General features: G+C 41.3%; 1 protein-coding gene across 2 annotated transcripts in view; it reads left to right on the plus strand.

Moving 5' to 3' along the window:
* Nucleotides 1–1,111: 1,111 nt before the first annotated feature.
* Nucleotides 1,112–15,482, plus strand: part of LOC104958679 (uncharacterized protein KIAA1109-like) — a 21,528-nt gene continuing 7,157 nt past the window's right edge. The window contains exons 1-7 of one of the 2 annotated variants that reach the window (XM_010786446.1): nucleotides 1,112–1,533; nucleotides 1,868–2,021; nucleotides 5,769–5,926; nucleotides 6,587–6,776; nucleotides 10,248–10,465; nucleotides 11,703–11,954; nucleotides 12,516–12,719. In XM_010786446.1, coding sequence (XP_010784748.1) covers nucleotides 1,365–1,533; nucleotides 1,868–2,021; nucleotides 5,769–5,926; nucleotides 6,587–6,776; nucleotides 10,248–10,465; nucleotides 11,703–11,954; nucleotides 12,516–12,719 — 1,345 coding nt within the window. In that variant the 5' untranslated portion in view covers nucleotides 1,112–1,364. The remainder of the gene's footprint in view (nucleotides 1,534–1,867; nucleotides 2,022–5,768; nucleotides 5,927–6,586; nucleotides 6,777–10,247; nucleotides 10,466–11,702; nucleotides 11,955–12,515; nucleotides 12,720–15,482) is intronic. The other variant, XM_010786447.1, reaches the window with a different exon arrangement.

Consider the following 15,482-nt stretch of genomic DNA (forward strand, 5'->3'; position numbering starts at 1 on the left):
GGTGCCATTAATACAGTTAACAAGTGGAGGACAGAGGAGGCTCTTAAAGAAGAAGTTACAGGTCTGTGAGAGCCAGAAATCTTGTTTGTTTGTAGGTGACCAAATACTTATTTTCCACCATAATTTGCAAATGAATTCTTTAAAAATCAGACAACGTGATTTTTTTTTTTTCTCATTTTGTCTCTCATAGTTGAGGTATACCTAGGATGAAAATTACAGGCCTCTCATCTTTTTAAGTGGGAGAACTTGCACATTTGGTGGCTGACTAAATACTTTTTTGCCCCACTGTACATGATGAAAATGTGGCTTTTCTGGGAAACACTCCCATTTGAAATGCGTGACTTGAAGATAGCGGTAAAAATGTAGTAAAGGAAGCTGATATTGAGTTTGTAGCTGAAGGAAGGAGGCCCTTGTATTATCCATTTAACGATCTCCAATACAGCACAGTGTGCTTCCCCTTCACACTGTCCATCAGTTTGAACTAGTGATTGTATTCTTCAGGGGTGATACTGAGACAATCCAAAGAAGGTATTTTATTGTATTCAAGATCTTCAGGGAGTTTCTGAGAATGGAGTTATGATCAATTGTTATTTTAGGAAGGATGTGTTTGGGAAAATAGCAGTTCTGAAGGGTTCTGGAAACTGATGGATTTGTTTTTGTAACAAAAGTGGAGACAGAAAAGAAGGCTGCTGTCAGATCATATGTTTTTGTATTTATTCTCACTACATTTAGCACCAACAACTGTGCCACAGTGGCCACTGGTGCATCCACTGCCTGTATGTTGTCACACAGTCATTTGCTGATAGATAGTAAAAATGGAAATGACATAAATGTACCATAATGCAGCTTTTAAAACAAGGAACATTTATGCCATATTATGAAATGACGATATCCAAGGTCTATTACGATTTCAAGCAATCTGATGTCACAATATGGAAATAAGATTGTTATATTGCCCAGCCCTAGTTCATTGTTGACGTTTTATTAAAGTATTGCTCCAATAGCTTGCTTTTAACATGGCCTTCAAGTAAAAAAACTGCTCCAGGCAACAAAAATAAAAGGAACAGTTTTTTTATACAATGAAATATGGAAAGGAAACTCCTCATTTCACAGATGTCAGCCTCCTAATCTCCACAGGTTTGGTTTGTGTTTTTTTAATATCCCCTCTTGCTGACTTTCTTTCAACCAACATTTCCTCCCACTGCTCCATGATGACATTTCCAAGGCTGTCCTTTTAACATACATCTCTCAACCTTTACCTTGCTTCAGCCTCTGGTCCTGCCACCCCTGACTCGGCGGAAAATGTAACCCAACACCTGTCCCCGGAGTCGAGCCGGAAAGCCTGGAGGACGTGGGACGGCAGCATGGGGACACAGCACATGCCTCAATCCCCGAACGTGTTTTCAGAGCACTCCGCAGGAAGCAACATGTCTCCGGGAGGCGTGGGACACCTCAAGTCCCCGGCACCCGGACGCACCAGGAGCGTGTCAGATTCCTCCGCTCCCAGGAGAGGTGAATCAAAAACTCTTTCAGGTGAAACTTAGATAGAGGGTTTCATAGGTGACACATCTTTGTAGGCCAATCCGGGAGTTAGCATCTCCCTGGTAAAATGCTAACTAATTATTGGGTTTTAGGACAGGATTTCTTTAATCGTGTGCGCCTGTTTTCCACAAGGTTCATTGCTGCAAAATAACTCAAATTAGGTTATAAATGAACTACATCACAGTTGAATGACTTCACATATAGCTAAAGGTGGCTTATTTACCGGCGTGATGAGGTTTTTAAGTCTTATTTACTCACTTGTTAGCAACCAAATGTATAACACATCAAATCTCCTTACTCCTAATCTTTGTTCATTCTCTTCTAGACTCTGTGACAAAAACCTCCACCCCTTCCTTCAGTAAAAATGGCAAGACAGCAGGTCCGCAAGGTGCGCCGTGGGAGACACTGGTGGTGTTCGCCATCAACTTGAAACAGCTCACCGTCCAAATGAACATGAGCAACGTCATGGGAAACAACACGTGAGTGGTCATCATTTCTCTTCCTTTTACTGTATAGTCACGACATTGTGTGGAAATATCTTTGTTATTAGTTTAGAGTTATAGATAGATGGAACGATCTGTCGTTGTCTCCCTGGGCAAGGGATTGCTCAACAGTATTGAGGATATGTAAAAGCTTTGGGCACATGTAATGTGATGTATAATAATATGATGCCGCAGCCAATAGATGGCTTGCTTAGCTCAGCATGAACGCTTGAAAACAAACATAAATGATATAAGGTGTTACTTAGTGAGTGACTGAATGTGAATCCTGCTATTTGTATCCGGTGGAACACAGATCACATTATATGAAACGGTGTCAAAATTACACCTTTAGTGTAAGAGAATGAATGGTCAATATAAAACTGGAAACTCAGAAAGGTGTTAGCTAAGCTGGACACTCTCAGCATCATGTGTAGGTGTAATCAGCTGCTACATGAACTCTGGGGTAGAGTCTCCTTGCTGCATATTACACTTTTATCTCCTGCTGCACTGATAGTCCAGGCCTTAAGGTCCTTTACCGCCCACACTTATGGGCTCTATTCATCTCTTATACACCGAGGTGTTTCACGGTCACTAGGATATGCAGCCGTTGCAGCTTTCATTGCTACAGTTAGGGCCGAATTGCAGAAAAATCCCGCTGATTCATTGAGGGAAAACAACACATTCATAACCAGAGCTGTTCTGTTTTATAAGCTCTCTGTCATTGTAAAGGTAAAATATATCTTCCTCTCTGGAAAGGTCTGGGCTCACATAAGTCTCCTGCCTCTTCCTCACAAAGTGGAGGTACTCTCACGCTCTGTGGTTTAAATTATTTAGCACTTCACAACATTCTTTCGCCATGAGAATACTCCGGAATAGGTGTATTCTTTGTTTAAAACAAGAAGACAAAAATCAAGTGAATGTCCTGATAAAGACATATGTATGTGACACGTTGAAATAACAGTGTACTTTAAAAATTATTTTTAAATGTTGGAATTTGGTCTAATTGTCTCCACAACAAAAAAAAACATGGATGGTTCCATTTTCTAAGTTATTTGCAAGAAATTATAACAATCACAACTTTCATTGAATGATCATGTTTTATCTAAATGTATGGCATCTGTTGTCAACAGTTGACATTATTTGCTGCCATTAAAACAATTTGACATGGTTGTAAACAGACATCCTGACCTTGAAATAAACCATTCCATCAATAATCATCAAGATGTCTTGAAGAACACCGTCAGGGTTAGCAGGATCCAGACTTGAAGCCTATTACACGGCTACTATCTAAATGAACCAACATTCTGACTCACAACATTGATTCAGATTGTTTTTACTGATTTAAAATGGGTCGGAACTGCGGCGACAGCAACTTAACTTTAAATGACGGCAGCACTGATCGAGGTTTTCTCTAACTGTCCAAGTCTGTTCACATTTTATTTTCCACTAACTAGTCTTTAAACACTATACCGTGTTCCCATTAGTGTTTACTTCCTGTCCGTGTTCTTCTGTTTATTTATTTTATTTATCTGACATCCAGCACTCTGTCTTGTAATCCCTTCCCTTATCTTGCGCTGTTTGTCTTTTTTTTCACTGGGTGCAGTTGTTTGTTGTCCACAACTGACGTTAAATTGACCGGACTTCTTTCTGTGGATTGATATGACTGCACATTGTCCCATGATCGTCCTTATCAATAGTCTGTTCTCCTTAGCAGTAGTCTGTTCGCGAAAATAACAGACCCCTTGAATGTCCAAAATGACCAATGAGAATGAAAGATTAAGTAATTAGCTTTAAAGGTCTCCTATCATGTAAAAGGCATTTTTTAGTGTCCTTTATACATAAATATGTTGATATGACGTAATATCGGAAATGTGGACCCATGGCACTATCAGAAACGTTGCTATCAGAAACAATGCTCGACTGTTTTGGATGTAATATGGTCTTTGTTTACATTAGCAAGCATTGCTAACACTCAGAGCTAACCTGTACTGGAGAGCACATGTGTTTTAAAAAGCCGGAAATACAAAAAAGAACTAACCTTGTGGTAAACCCGTAAAATAAAAAAACATTTGAGCTCCATACTGTTTTAGAAATAATCCTTGATGTGGTTTGGAACATGATATGGCATTTAATCACGGCAGCATTTAGCTGTATCTCATAGAATTCTGAGCAGGCATTAGCTCACCATCCTCTTTTTTTTTTCAAGCTAAGGACCCCGAATCAGCGTTTCTCTAACAGGGCTGAAAGAGAGGGATATGAGGGATTTCTAAAATGCATGATCTGTTTGGTATTTTGAGCAAAACACGTCATGGACATGTTTTTTATTTATTTGTATATATCTGAGACCCATAATATATGCCTAAAAATAGCATGATAGGAGACCTTTATTAATAAAAGTAAATTATTTCTACCAAAACCAACTATTGCAAATACAAAGTATTCATTCCTATTTCATTCATTTGTATTGTTTTTCTTTTATATTAAACAAAAACACCCTTCCTCTCTTACCATTGATTTCAAAGTCTGTATCGTAGTTAGTGGACACTACACAGCCTTGCCTACGTTATGTAACAGACTCCCTACTGTTTAATTATCCTTTACAAACTCCTCTACAGCTCCACACAAAAACCTTAAGGGATATTACTGTTTGCAAGCATGCCCTAAAATGATGCCTTTTAAATATAAGACTTGCTGACAGTTTAAAAGAGGGCTCAAAACATAATGTTTTAATATAGCTTGGTATTAACTGGTTTCAAGCTTCAAATCCCAATGCCATTTAGTCTTCAGGGTATTATAGTAATAAAAAAAAAATTACAGCGTCACAGCAGGTTATTTTCCTACACTGGTCCACTACTGACTTAAAGATTCAAAAGTAGGCTGTATTTTATAATACTACATTACATAAACAAGGGGTCCCTATTCTGCTTTTTGGGTTTTCCCTTTCCTGTAATGTTTTTTATACGTTTTTGTGCATGTAAATGGTCTTCAATGGCCCCCCCGCCTGAAACACCTCCATTGGACTCCTTTGTTTACTTCTGTAACATAGTGACATCACTATCTAACATTTGCGCTTCCATTGGCTAGTGCTCAAACACATTTCATAGGATATGCTAAGGAGCGGGACATCTCTTAGCGGTTGACCAATCACAACAGAGCCAGCCAGCTAACCAATCAGAGCAGACTGGGATCTGGTTTCAGACAGAGGGTGAAAAGAGGTGCTGCAGTGCAGGCAGTATGAGAAAAATAAAGAGCTTTTTGAACAATAAAGCATGGAGACATGTCCCAGTAGAGACACTGCATACTGACATACCTGAACATCAGCAGAATATAGTGCCTTTAATACCAGAAGAAGTCAATGAGCACAGGACTGAATAAAATAAGAATACATTCAATCATACGTTAAAGCAAAATTAAAAAGGTGGGTCTTCAGTTGGTTTCTAAAAGTATTAATGTAATAATGTTTTGATAATGGTAACACTCATTTCCTTCCTTATTGTCTGTAGTTTTAGTTTTTTCTGCTGAAGTGCTTTTTCCAGCACTCTATACATCGAAGGTTCTGTTTAACTCAATTAATTCATATCGGCATGTTTTTCTAAAAAGCTTACATATTGACTGTCAAGACTTGCTGATCTTTCCTTTTCCAGTTTCCTGTGTTTATTCCCGTGCAAGTTCTCGCAACTAGAGTCCTTCATGTTGAGTTCTCGTACATTATTAGCGAGTGCTCACCGTCTGTTTGCCCTGCAGCTGGACCACGAGCGGGCTAAAGAGTCAGGGCCGGCTGTCGGTGGGAAGCAACCGGGACCGAGAGATCAGCATGTCCGTGGGCCTCGGCCGCTCCAAGCTCGACTCCAAGGGCGGGGTGGTGGGCGGCAACATAGACGTGAACACCCTGGAGATGGTCTGTGAGTAAACAAAGCAACAACCCTGCACATATCCTGCTACTCTTGTTCTAGAAGACCGTATACTAGATATAAACCTGAGCTCCAAACAGGCTTGGGAGGGTTACTTAAAAAGTGTATTCTGTTACAATTACTAGTTACTTGTAACAACATGTCATCTAATCTAGTGATTATTGTGAGTAGCACAATATAAGAGTATTATAACCTGATTACTTTTCCTTTTGGAGTACCTCAATATCAAATGCAAATACAAGAGAAAATACATAATAAGATGTTTTTTAGTTAAGTGTATTATGTAGGACAGTGTTTCTCAAAGTGGTCCGGACATTGGTAAACTGACAGGACATAAATCCACGATTGATTTGAATTTAAGCTTATATTGGCGCCGATCATCAGTCTCAAATGACATCATATAATTGTTTGCCTAATCGACCACCTTAATTGGGTTCCTTGTAGATAACAAAAAAATGCTTGGTACTTTGAATCTTTTTATGTGATTTGTGAAAACCTCAGAATCTGTATTTACCACTCGTCAAATGACAGCGAATGTTTTCTCCCAAAAATGGGAGTGGCCATGACGTAGAAAGAACCCCGATAGGTTGTCCTCATGTTAGATCAGTCAATCTACCCTACAGTGTTAACCAATCACCCTCTGTTTTCCAGCCCACATCTCGGAACACCCCAACCAGCAGCCTAGCCATAAGATCCAGATCACCATGGGCTCTACAGAGGCGCGGGTGGACTACATGGGCTCCAGCATCCTGATGGGGGTCTTCAGTAACGCTGACCTGCAGCTGCAGGACGAGTGGAAGGTCAACCTGTGCACCGTGGACACCAGCCTGTCGGAGAAAAGGTGTGGGGACGTCTGCAGAAGCTCTTAATGCTACACAACGCCTCTGCTCCTCAAAATATATACTTTTTAGACCAGTTTAAACGTATTCTCCAGAAACAAAACAAAGACTTATGTATATCATCATACCAGTCTTACAGTGGTGGACTGTCCGGTTAAGGCCATTTCCTTGCAATTGCTTTTCTAGCAGCAAGATCTGACAAAAAACAATTTGTATGAATCAGAATGTTTGCATCTGATCATAATTATCCATGTAGCAAAGTATAACGGTGTTTGAGGTGTTTTAATGCAGTGCAGTGTGAGACTACATAGCAGGGCCGGGGGGACACGGGAAAATAAAATCCACAGGGAGGATAATGGCTACTACTGAATGAAATGGGACAGAGGGGATAATGTGATGCTTTTACAGGTAAAGATATAGAGTGGTGCAGAAATGATTCCTGAAACACGGAAAAGACTTGTGGCATTTTACCACTTCCTGTCCTTACATCTTGAAGTAAGGGTGTTTTGAACATCATTTTGGTTAGATGCCTGAAATACAATCTGTGGTTAAGACACGTATAGAATATTTTCACGTTTTGTTAGTAAATATCCCACTCATGTCTGATGGCTAGGCAGCGCTGACTGCTTATTGGCTGCCTGCTCTAACCTCTGAGCTATCCCGCGGTGCACCAGGCATTTTTAAAGCTGACAAAACGTGCCAGAAAAGAGGAAAATAATGTATAGGAGCCATGTCTCTGATTGAGATCTGTTTCTCTGAGTCGAAGGTATGAGGCGGCAGACACTTGTTAAGGATAGGGTGTTTTAATGTATTAATCTTTCTTCCCTCATTTCTGTCATGTATCTTCAAAAAAGGACATGTAGGGGAGCTACGCTCATTTATTTTTCAAGAAACAACTGTCATTACATCCCAAAATAAATGAGTTTCAGTGGAGCATGACGATGCTTCCAACAGTCACGGCTGCCATGAACAGTGGAAAGTCTGGCCGTGACCCCCCATATAAATGTGCTTCATTTACCTGTAACCCTCTAATATTTCACTGTCACTACGAGTGGCTATTAGCGCTGTCTGTGTGAATTGGACTGTATTTGTGTACTTTACACAAAGGCTAATTTGAATAGAAAGGGGAACAATCTGTGCCTGATATAAGCACATTACCCAATTTAAATACATGCAAATAATACAGGCGCACCGGGGCCCATTTATTTGCATGGCAGTGCATATAGGGCTGCATTCACTCTTTGCAGGTGCTTTGAGAGTTACTAATTAGGGCTATTTGTGAGAAATGCATTTCTGTCTTCCCAACTAGAAATCGTTAGCTCTCTAGAGACTAATAAGTGAAAACACAATATTCATATAATGATCCTCTTAATGATCTTTAATGCCCGCAAGCATGGCTCCTCGTAAGTAACAAACACCTTTTTTTAAAGTTACGAGACAGCAACCCTAAAACAAATACATTTCCTTAAACAACCCCTGGACCATTAACCAAAGGGAAAATCTGCAAAAAGGTTACCAAATAACCAACATTCTGAGAATGAAGGCAGAATTTTGACTTCAAAGTCTCAACCCAACAGACTATAATTCTGATTTTAATCTCAGAATTCTGAGAAAGTCTTAAAATGTTAAGTTTGATGACTTAGAAATGTTGTTAGATAACTTACTAAAGCTTATATTTCACTTGTATTGCATTAGGCATCTAGCGCTGGTCTTTTGGAACACAGACTGTGTTGCACAAAGGCTCTTTTGCACAAAAAGGGGGCCTATTTTTCCAAACATACTAATTACAAAAGCAAAGAGACACTATTTGACCATTTAACCTTTGTGTTTGCTTTTTAAATGAGAGATTTGGGCCACTTGTGAAAAATGCATTTGAAGCCAACACTTCACTGTGACTGCATTAGGCTATTAGATCTAGACACCCAGGTCTATATGAAAACACAACCCAACCCAACCCCACCAATACTATCCAAACCCTAAACACCTGCCTGGAAGACATCCGCTCCTGGATGACCACCAACCACCTCCAGCTCAACAGCAGCAAGACGGAGGCAATCCTGATAGGCACCACCGACCAGCTTGCCAAGCCCGCCAACATCAGCCCCTCCCTCGATGGTCAGCTCATTCCTCTATCCTCTGTTGTCACCAACCTCGGTGTAAGGTTTGACTCCACTCTGTATTTCCAAGCCCACATCAAACAAATCACAAAGACCTCCTTCTTTCACTTGAAAAACATTTCCCGACTGAAGCCCTCACTCTCAACCGATGACACCAAAAGACTGGTTCATGCACTCGTCTTCTCAAGACTAGATTACTGCAATGCACTCCTATCCGGTCTCCCAGCCAAATCCATCAACCGCCTGCAACTTGTCCAGAACAGCACAGCCAGAGTTCTCACCGGTTCAAAAAGGTCCGCACACATAACCCCCTTACTTGCACAACTACACTGGCTCCCAGTCCACTACAGGATCCAGTTTAAGGTTCTGCTCCTCACTTACAAAGCCCAAAATACCTCTGTGACCTCATCCGTACCCAGACATCTACCCGCTCTCTCCGCTCCAGCCACGCTCCTCTTCTTTACATCCCCCGCACACGTCTCCGAACGATGGGAGACCGAGCCTTCTGCTCATTCGCCCCGCGCCTCTGGATCTCAGCTGAGATCTGCCCCTTCAACGGAGGTCTTCAAAACCGGCCTTAAGACCCTCTTCTTTCGGCAGGCCTTCCAATAAACTTTTATCATGGTAGACCTGGAGTATTGCCATTTTTATCGCTATCTCTGACTTTTTTTTATTTATTTTTTTATAAACTTGTTATCTCTTAAATGTTATCACTGTCGTCTGTTGTGAAGCGCTTCGTGATTTGTCTTGGCAGATGAGAAGCGCTAAATACATTTAATTTATTAATATTATCTTTTTCAATTGGATTGTATTTGCAGAAAAGGCTCTTCTGCATAAAAAGGGGGAACATTTTCAAAATATATATGTATATTACCTCTTTTAAATCAGTGCAAACGGCACAGGAGCAGGCTGTTTGCGTGGCAGCCCTTCTAGGGGTGCATTTGCAGGGGCCCGACAGGCTCTTTCTGTCTCATTTGTACAGGTTAAGTAGCCGCAGAAGCGTAACTCTTTTGTTCGTTTTCCCTTTTTAGTGTTTCTGCACCTGTCTCGCTTTTGTCCTGTTTCTCAGTAAATCTAATACTACCTGACTTTATATTCACACCTGCATGAGGAGAACTTTAGAACAAGTTCCTCTTCCTTGAGCCATTCTTTAGATTTTTCTTAATTACTTGGCAAGCCAGTGTAGCGGAAGGTTTCTACAGATCTGTCGCAGCAGATGCAGCGGTGGTTAATCTAAACTATGACCATCTGCATTTTGCCTTTCTTTAATGTTTTCTAAAAATCTGAGCTGCCTTGATATTATTTCCCTTCCTGTTTTTCATGTTTTCCCCCCCCATCATCTCTTCTCCCTTCCAGTGAAATCTTCGTCCACGGAGACCTGCAGTGGGACATTTTCCAGGTGATCATTTCACGCTCCACCACACCCGACCTCATCAAGATCGGCATGAAGCTGCAGGAGTTTTTCACCCAGCAGTTCGACACCAGCAAGCGGGCCCTCTCCACCTGGGGCCCCGGCCCCTACCTGCCCCCCAAAACCCCCGTCATCAACACGGAGAAAGGGTCTGCAGAGCTCTGTAAGCATCCCTCTCTCTATACTGCTGGAAGACATGTCTCTGCATCATAAGGAATGCACAGCGAGAGACCCAGGCAGCCGTGTTTGACAGGAAGTGAACTGATTTGTAATTCTAATACGCTTCATTTGTATCACACAGAAGGCAATGTGTTTCAACCATTGAGTGTAATGGAACATGAGATAATTAGCAACAAACAAAAAACCCAGGAAGCGTACATTTAGTGAAGGCTCTATGAGGATATAGAAAACACAACACGGAGACAGATCCTTGATGAAGTTTGACTTCGAAATAAAGTGGAAATACTACTGATGACTATGAGGATAGATCCCAGTCCCCTATACATAGCACTGCTTGTAATCAGTCTAAAACTCAAAATATGTTCACTGCTTTTATGATCATCCTCCTTCATTAGATTTATTTTTGTGAATTGTATTTATGTTCTTATTTATTTAAAAAATCTATATTTAAATTGAATTAATTATATTTATTATGTAGAAGTTGTGTGAAAATAGACATACAACGTACATTGACTACACAATGTGCAGTATTGTTTATTTACACAGTGGAAAAAGATGTACAATTTTTGTATTATTTTAAATTAAACATGAGTTTGTAATCCGAAGAAAGTACATGTATAGACAATTTAAGATAACAAAATAAATATAGAAAATAGCAGAAACAATTCCTTTTAGCACCATGCCCTCTGTCTCACTCTGTCTCCCTCTGTCTGTCTCTCTCTGTCTCACTCTGTCTCTCTCTGTCTCACTCTGTCTCCCTCTGTCTCACTCTGTCTCTCTGTCTCCCTCTATCTCTCTCTGTCTCTCTCTGTATCCCTCTGTCTCCCTCTGTCTCACTCTGTCTCCCTCTGCGTCACTCTGTCTTTCTCTGTCTCACTCTGTCTCTTTCTGTCACTCTGTCTCTCTCGGTCTCACTCTGTCGCTCTCTGTCGCTCTCTGTCTCCCTCTGTCTCACTCTGTCTCTCTCTGTCTCCCTCTGTCTCACTCTGTCTCTCTCTGTCTCACTCTGTCTCTCTGTCTCTCTCTGTCTCCCTCTGTCTGTCTCTCTCTGTCTCACTCTGTCTCTTTCTGTCTCCCTCTGTCTCACTCTGTCTCCATATGTCTCTCTCTGTCTCACTCTGTCTCCCTCTGTCTCACTCTGTCTCCCTCTGTGTCTCCCTCTGTCTTACTCTGTCTCCCTCTGTCTCACTATGTCTCTCTCTGCTGTCTCCGCCTCACAGACATGGACGCAGCCCATCACCGCCACTGGCCCGGCGTGCTGAAGGTGATCGCCGGCTGCCACATCTCCCTGTTCCAGATGCCTCTGCCCGAGGACGCCGTGCAGCTGGGCGGCTCCATGAGTCTCCACGGCAACCACATGACCCTGGCCTGCTTCCACGGGCCCAACTTCCGCTCCAAGTCCTGGGCCCTGTTCCACCTGGAAGAGCCCAACATCGCCTTCTGGACGGAGGCTCAGAAGATCTGGGAGGACGGTGAGACAGAATGTTCCAGATGGAACAAAAAAATCACTACATAATCAACATTTAAAAGGAAGTAGACAGGACAAATGGCTGTAGTCGCAGCTGGATACTTTTTTTTCTTGGGTTGACCTTCTGTCTGACTGTCCTTTCATACTATTCTTTTGAACAAAATATCTGAGGAAGCCTGGAGGGCTCACAAAACAAATTTTTGGCCATGAATCATATGCTAATTTGGAGAATTTCCCAATAATGTCTAATATCCCCAAATGTAACTCGATAATAATCTGTTAGAGGTCATGCCTCTTAAAGCTCTCAGCTTCTGTTCAAGCAGTGGTGGAAAAGTTTTCAGATCCTCTACTTGAGTAAAAAATACTTATAATATACTGTAAAATAACTCTATTTAATGTAAATAAATAACTGCATTAAGAATGGAACTAAAGTACTGTAAATGTATTAAAATCTAAAATATGTAAATGAACATGTGAAATTGTCAAAAGGTGTCTCTATGCCAGACAATGATGAGAGTTGTTGCCTTTAATCACCCTTTGATCACTGACTCTGCTCCTGTCCCAGGCTCCCAAGATGATTCCACCTACATAGTGCAGACACTGGACTTCCATCTTGGTCATAACACGATGGTGACCAAGCCCTGCGGGGCCCTGGAGAGCCCCATGGCCACCATAACCAAAATAACCCGGAGGCGGCATGAAAACCCCCCACATGGAGTGGCCACGGTCAAAGAATGGTTCAACTACGTCACTGCCATGAGGAACGAAGGTAACTGGTTTCATTTATCAACGTGAATCGTTCATTTTGCATCCTGAGGTCACAGGGATGCATGTTCCAACTTTTACGATTCAAACTTCCAATGCTCTCTTTTTCCAAATGTTAAATCTGAATACCTTGTTGGCATCAGCTTGCCATGTCTAATAGTGAAAACACTATATGGAATAATGACACTGACTTTTTTGAATTATTTGTATTAACGACTCACAGAATGAAGTATTTATTTATTTATAAACAGGGAAATAGTCGACATGTACAAAGAACCAGGAAGAGCCAATGTTACATTGCAGTGGTATAACTGGGCATGTTTTTACATAAACCATCAGTAACCCTGGGTGATCTGTCTAAAATGATCAGAATAGAGCAGTGGGTCACCAACCTTTTTAAGCCCAAGGTCCCCTTCGTGAAAGGCGAGATCTACCTATTGCAGAATTGAGTGAAAAAGACAGCACAGACCGTATTTCCAATTTGAGGCCTTTTATGTCGGCTAATTGCATCTGAATTACATCAAATCATTTTGTGCAACTTCCAATTTGATTAAACCAAGAAAACAACATAACCATCCTTTCTTGAACTGTAATGCTATACAATTGGTATTTTTTTAACTATATTCAACCGGATGAAGGATTTTAGTCACGGACGTCTGGACCTTAAGTTATTAGAGCAACAAGCTGAGCTAGCTCGGTTAGCAGCGCCAAACTGCCCTGGAGAAACACATGAAACTACTTTATTCAGTGTTTTTACCTTTAATCACCGGGTCTGTTTGCTTTGGAGATTTGATTGTGATTGGTGGTTTGCTGTGCATGCAGAGCCTGCATTTTACTCACTCAAGTCCCCCTGACATGAGAGCTGCGCAAGTGTTCCTTTTGTAGCAAGCAGCAAAATAATTTTAACATGACGTGTTTTCATGATTTTTTTTTAAATTGCACGTCCACACGATGTGAATATCGCATATGAGCATATCGATTATCGTCACAACAAGATATATCGTGCAGCCCTAAGAAATATATATATTTACATCATACCTATAATTTTAAGTTTCATTCATTCCTTCATTACAATCCTAAATATAAATGAGCAGATAACATAAAGTACCATTTTAACTGTGAGGCTGAAGCTTCATGCAAGTGCAACATTTAACATCACCATTAAAACTAGTTATTTTAACACAATTCTTACAAATTCAAAATTCTAACAACATTCTTTATCCGTGCATAAACCATTGGTGCGTTCACACCGGACGCGATGCGACTTCGGGGGCGGCGCGATTACAGTCAATGCAAAGACGCGGACAGTTGATGCGAATGACGCGTTCGCGCGGTAGCCAATCAGTGGTGAGGGTCTCAGCCTGCTGTCACTGACGTTGAATCAGAAAACCAAAACAGCAGCCGTTAGCTGTTAGCACTCAGAGCTCACAGCTCCTCATATCTGTTCAGAAACTGGAGAAAAGTAAAACATGAACAAACCAAAGACTGACTGTGTCATGGCGAATACAGTCGCTGGTTTATTTATGTCTGTATGCCGTTGTTGTGGGTTTGGACAGAGCAGATACGACGTTAGTTTAGCCTGATCGATCCGATCTCCTTTCAGAAAAGACCCATTTCAAAAGTTTTTTCGCCTGCCGTCTGCACACTTGTCAAAGCATTAATTCATGGTTTTACTAACCGGTATCGGTATGTAGTCATTCCGGCATCATTGTGAAATGTGTATTACAATTAAATCACGGTAAAATATGTTAACCTTGTTGTAGTTGGTATCTACCATAAGTACAGTGAGTTCAAAAATATGCAGCATCACTTGAAGTCAGTCTATTATTTTCGGGAGCGACAACGAATGTCTCAAAGATACGTCAATCAAGTGGCACCTGCTAACGGGGTGGTGGATGATAGGCTTACATCTAAAAACGTTATTTAGCTCAAATGTTATGCTTTTTATTGGTGGACTGCTCTGCACTTAGGGAGGATATAAGACGGGAAGTGACGGGAGGTTTGCCCCTCCCGTGTCAGACTAGTATCCTGTCTCAGATTACGGTGTCGGTCGAGGTTAAGAGGCACAGTGGTCCGGATTGTTGAGTTATCGTTCCGACGAAAAGAAAAAACGGACACAGTATTACCGACCGTGGAAAAGTTAACAAAGACCTTTTGTGTAACGTGGGTGATGCACTCAATAACGACTGGGCACACACTTATTTGTTGAGGTTGAGACATAGTTGTGTGAACAACACACGTTGAAGTCAATGCGTTATGAACATACACAATTCTCTACAATCTTTCTCCCATATCTAATATCCTAGACGCTCATAAAAACACTCATAAAGAAGAAAGAGGAAAGCACATTGCAGTCTCCAGGTTTGAGCCACAACACATCGGTACTTACTGTTTACTCATAATTAGCATGTTTCGCGAGGTCAAAATTTGTTCGACTTCACACGTGGCTAAGTGACCATTCATCCGACAGTCATTACCGCTGCGGAGAGATAAACGCTGACGCATCTAGAGCCGTCTGACCCGTTGAATATTATCGACGAGACCAAGTTTTTTCCACCCGTGGGGACCGTATTTTCTATCGAAAAAACAGCTCCCTCGGGCCGAAACACTAGCGGAAATGAAGGACCAGCCGGATGTGTTTTATGAAGTAGTGACGTTTGTGAGATATGGTCACCAGTGGTTGGTCAGCTAGCCGCTAACGACTACCGGCCAATCTCGCGTGGCAATTTTTTTTTTCATTCTTTCTTATTCCATTTTTGTTTTATTA

This window comes from Notothenia coriiceps, unplaced genomic scaffold, assembly GCF_000735185.1.
Source record: "Notothenia coriiceps isolate Sejong01 unplaced genomic scaffold, NC01 NC01_scaffold00029187, whole genome shotgun sequence".
In the NCBI taxonomy this organism is placed as follows: Eukaryota; Metazoa; Chordata; class Actinopteri; order Perciformes; family Nototheniidae; genus Notothenia; species Notothenia coriiceps.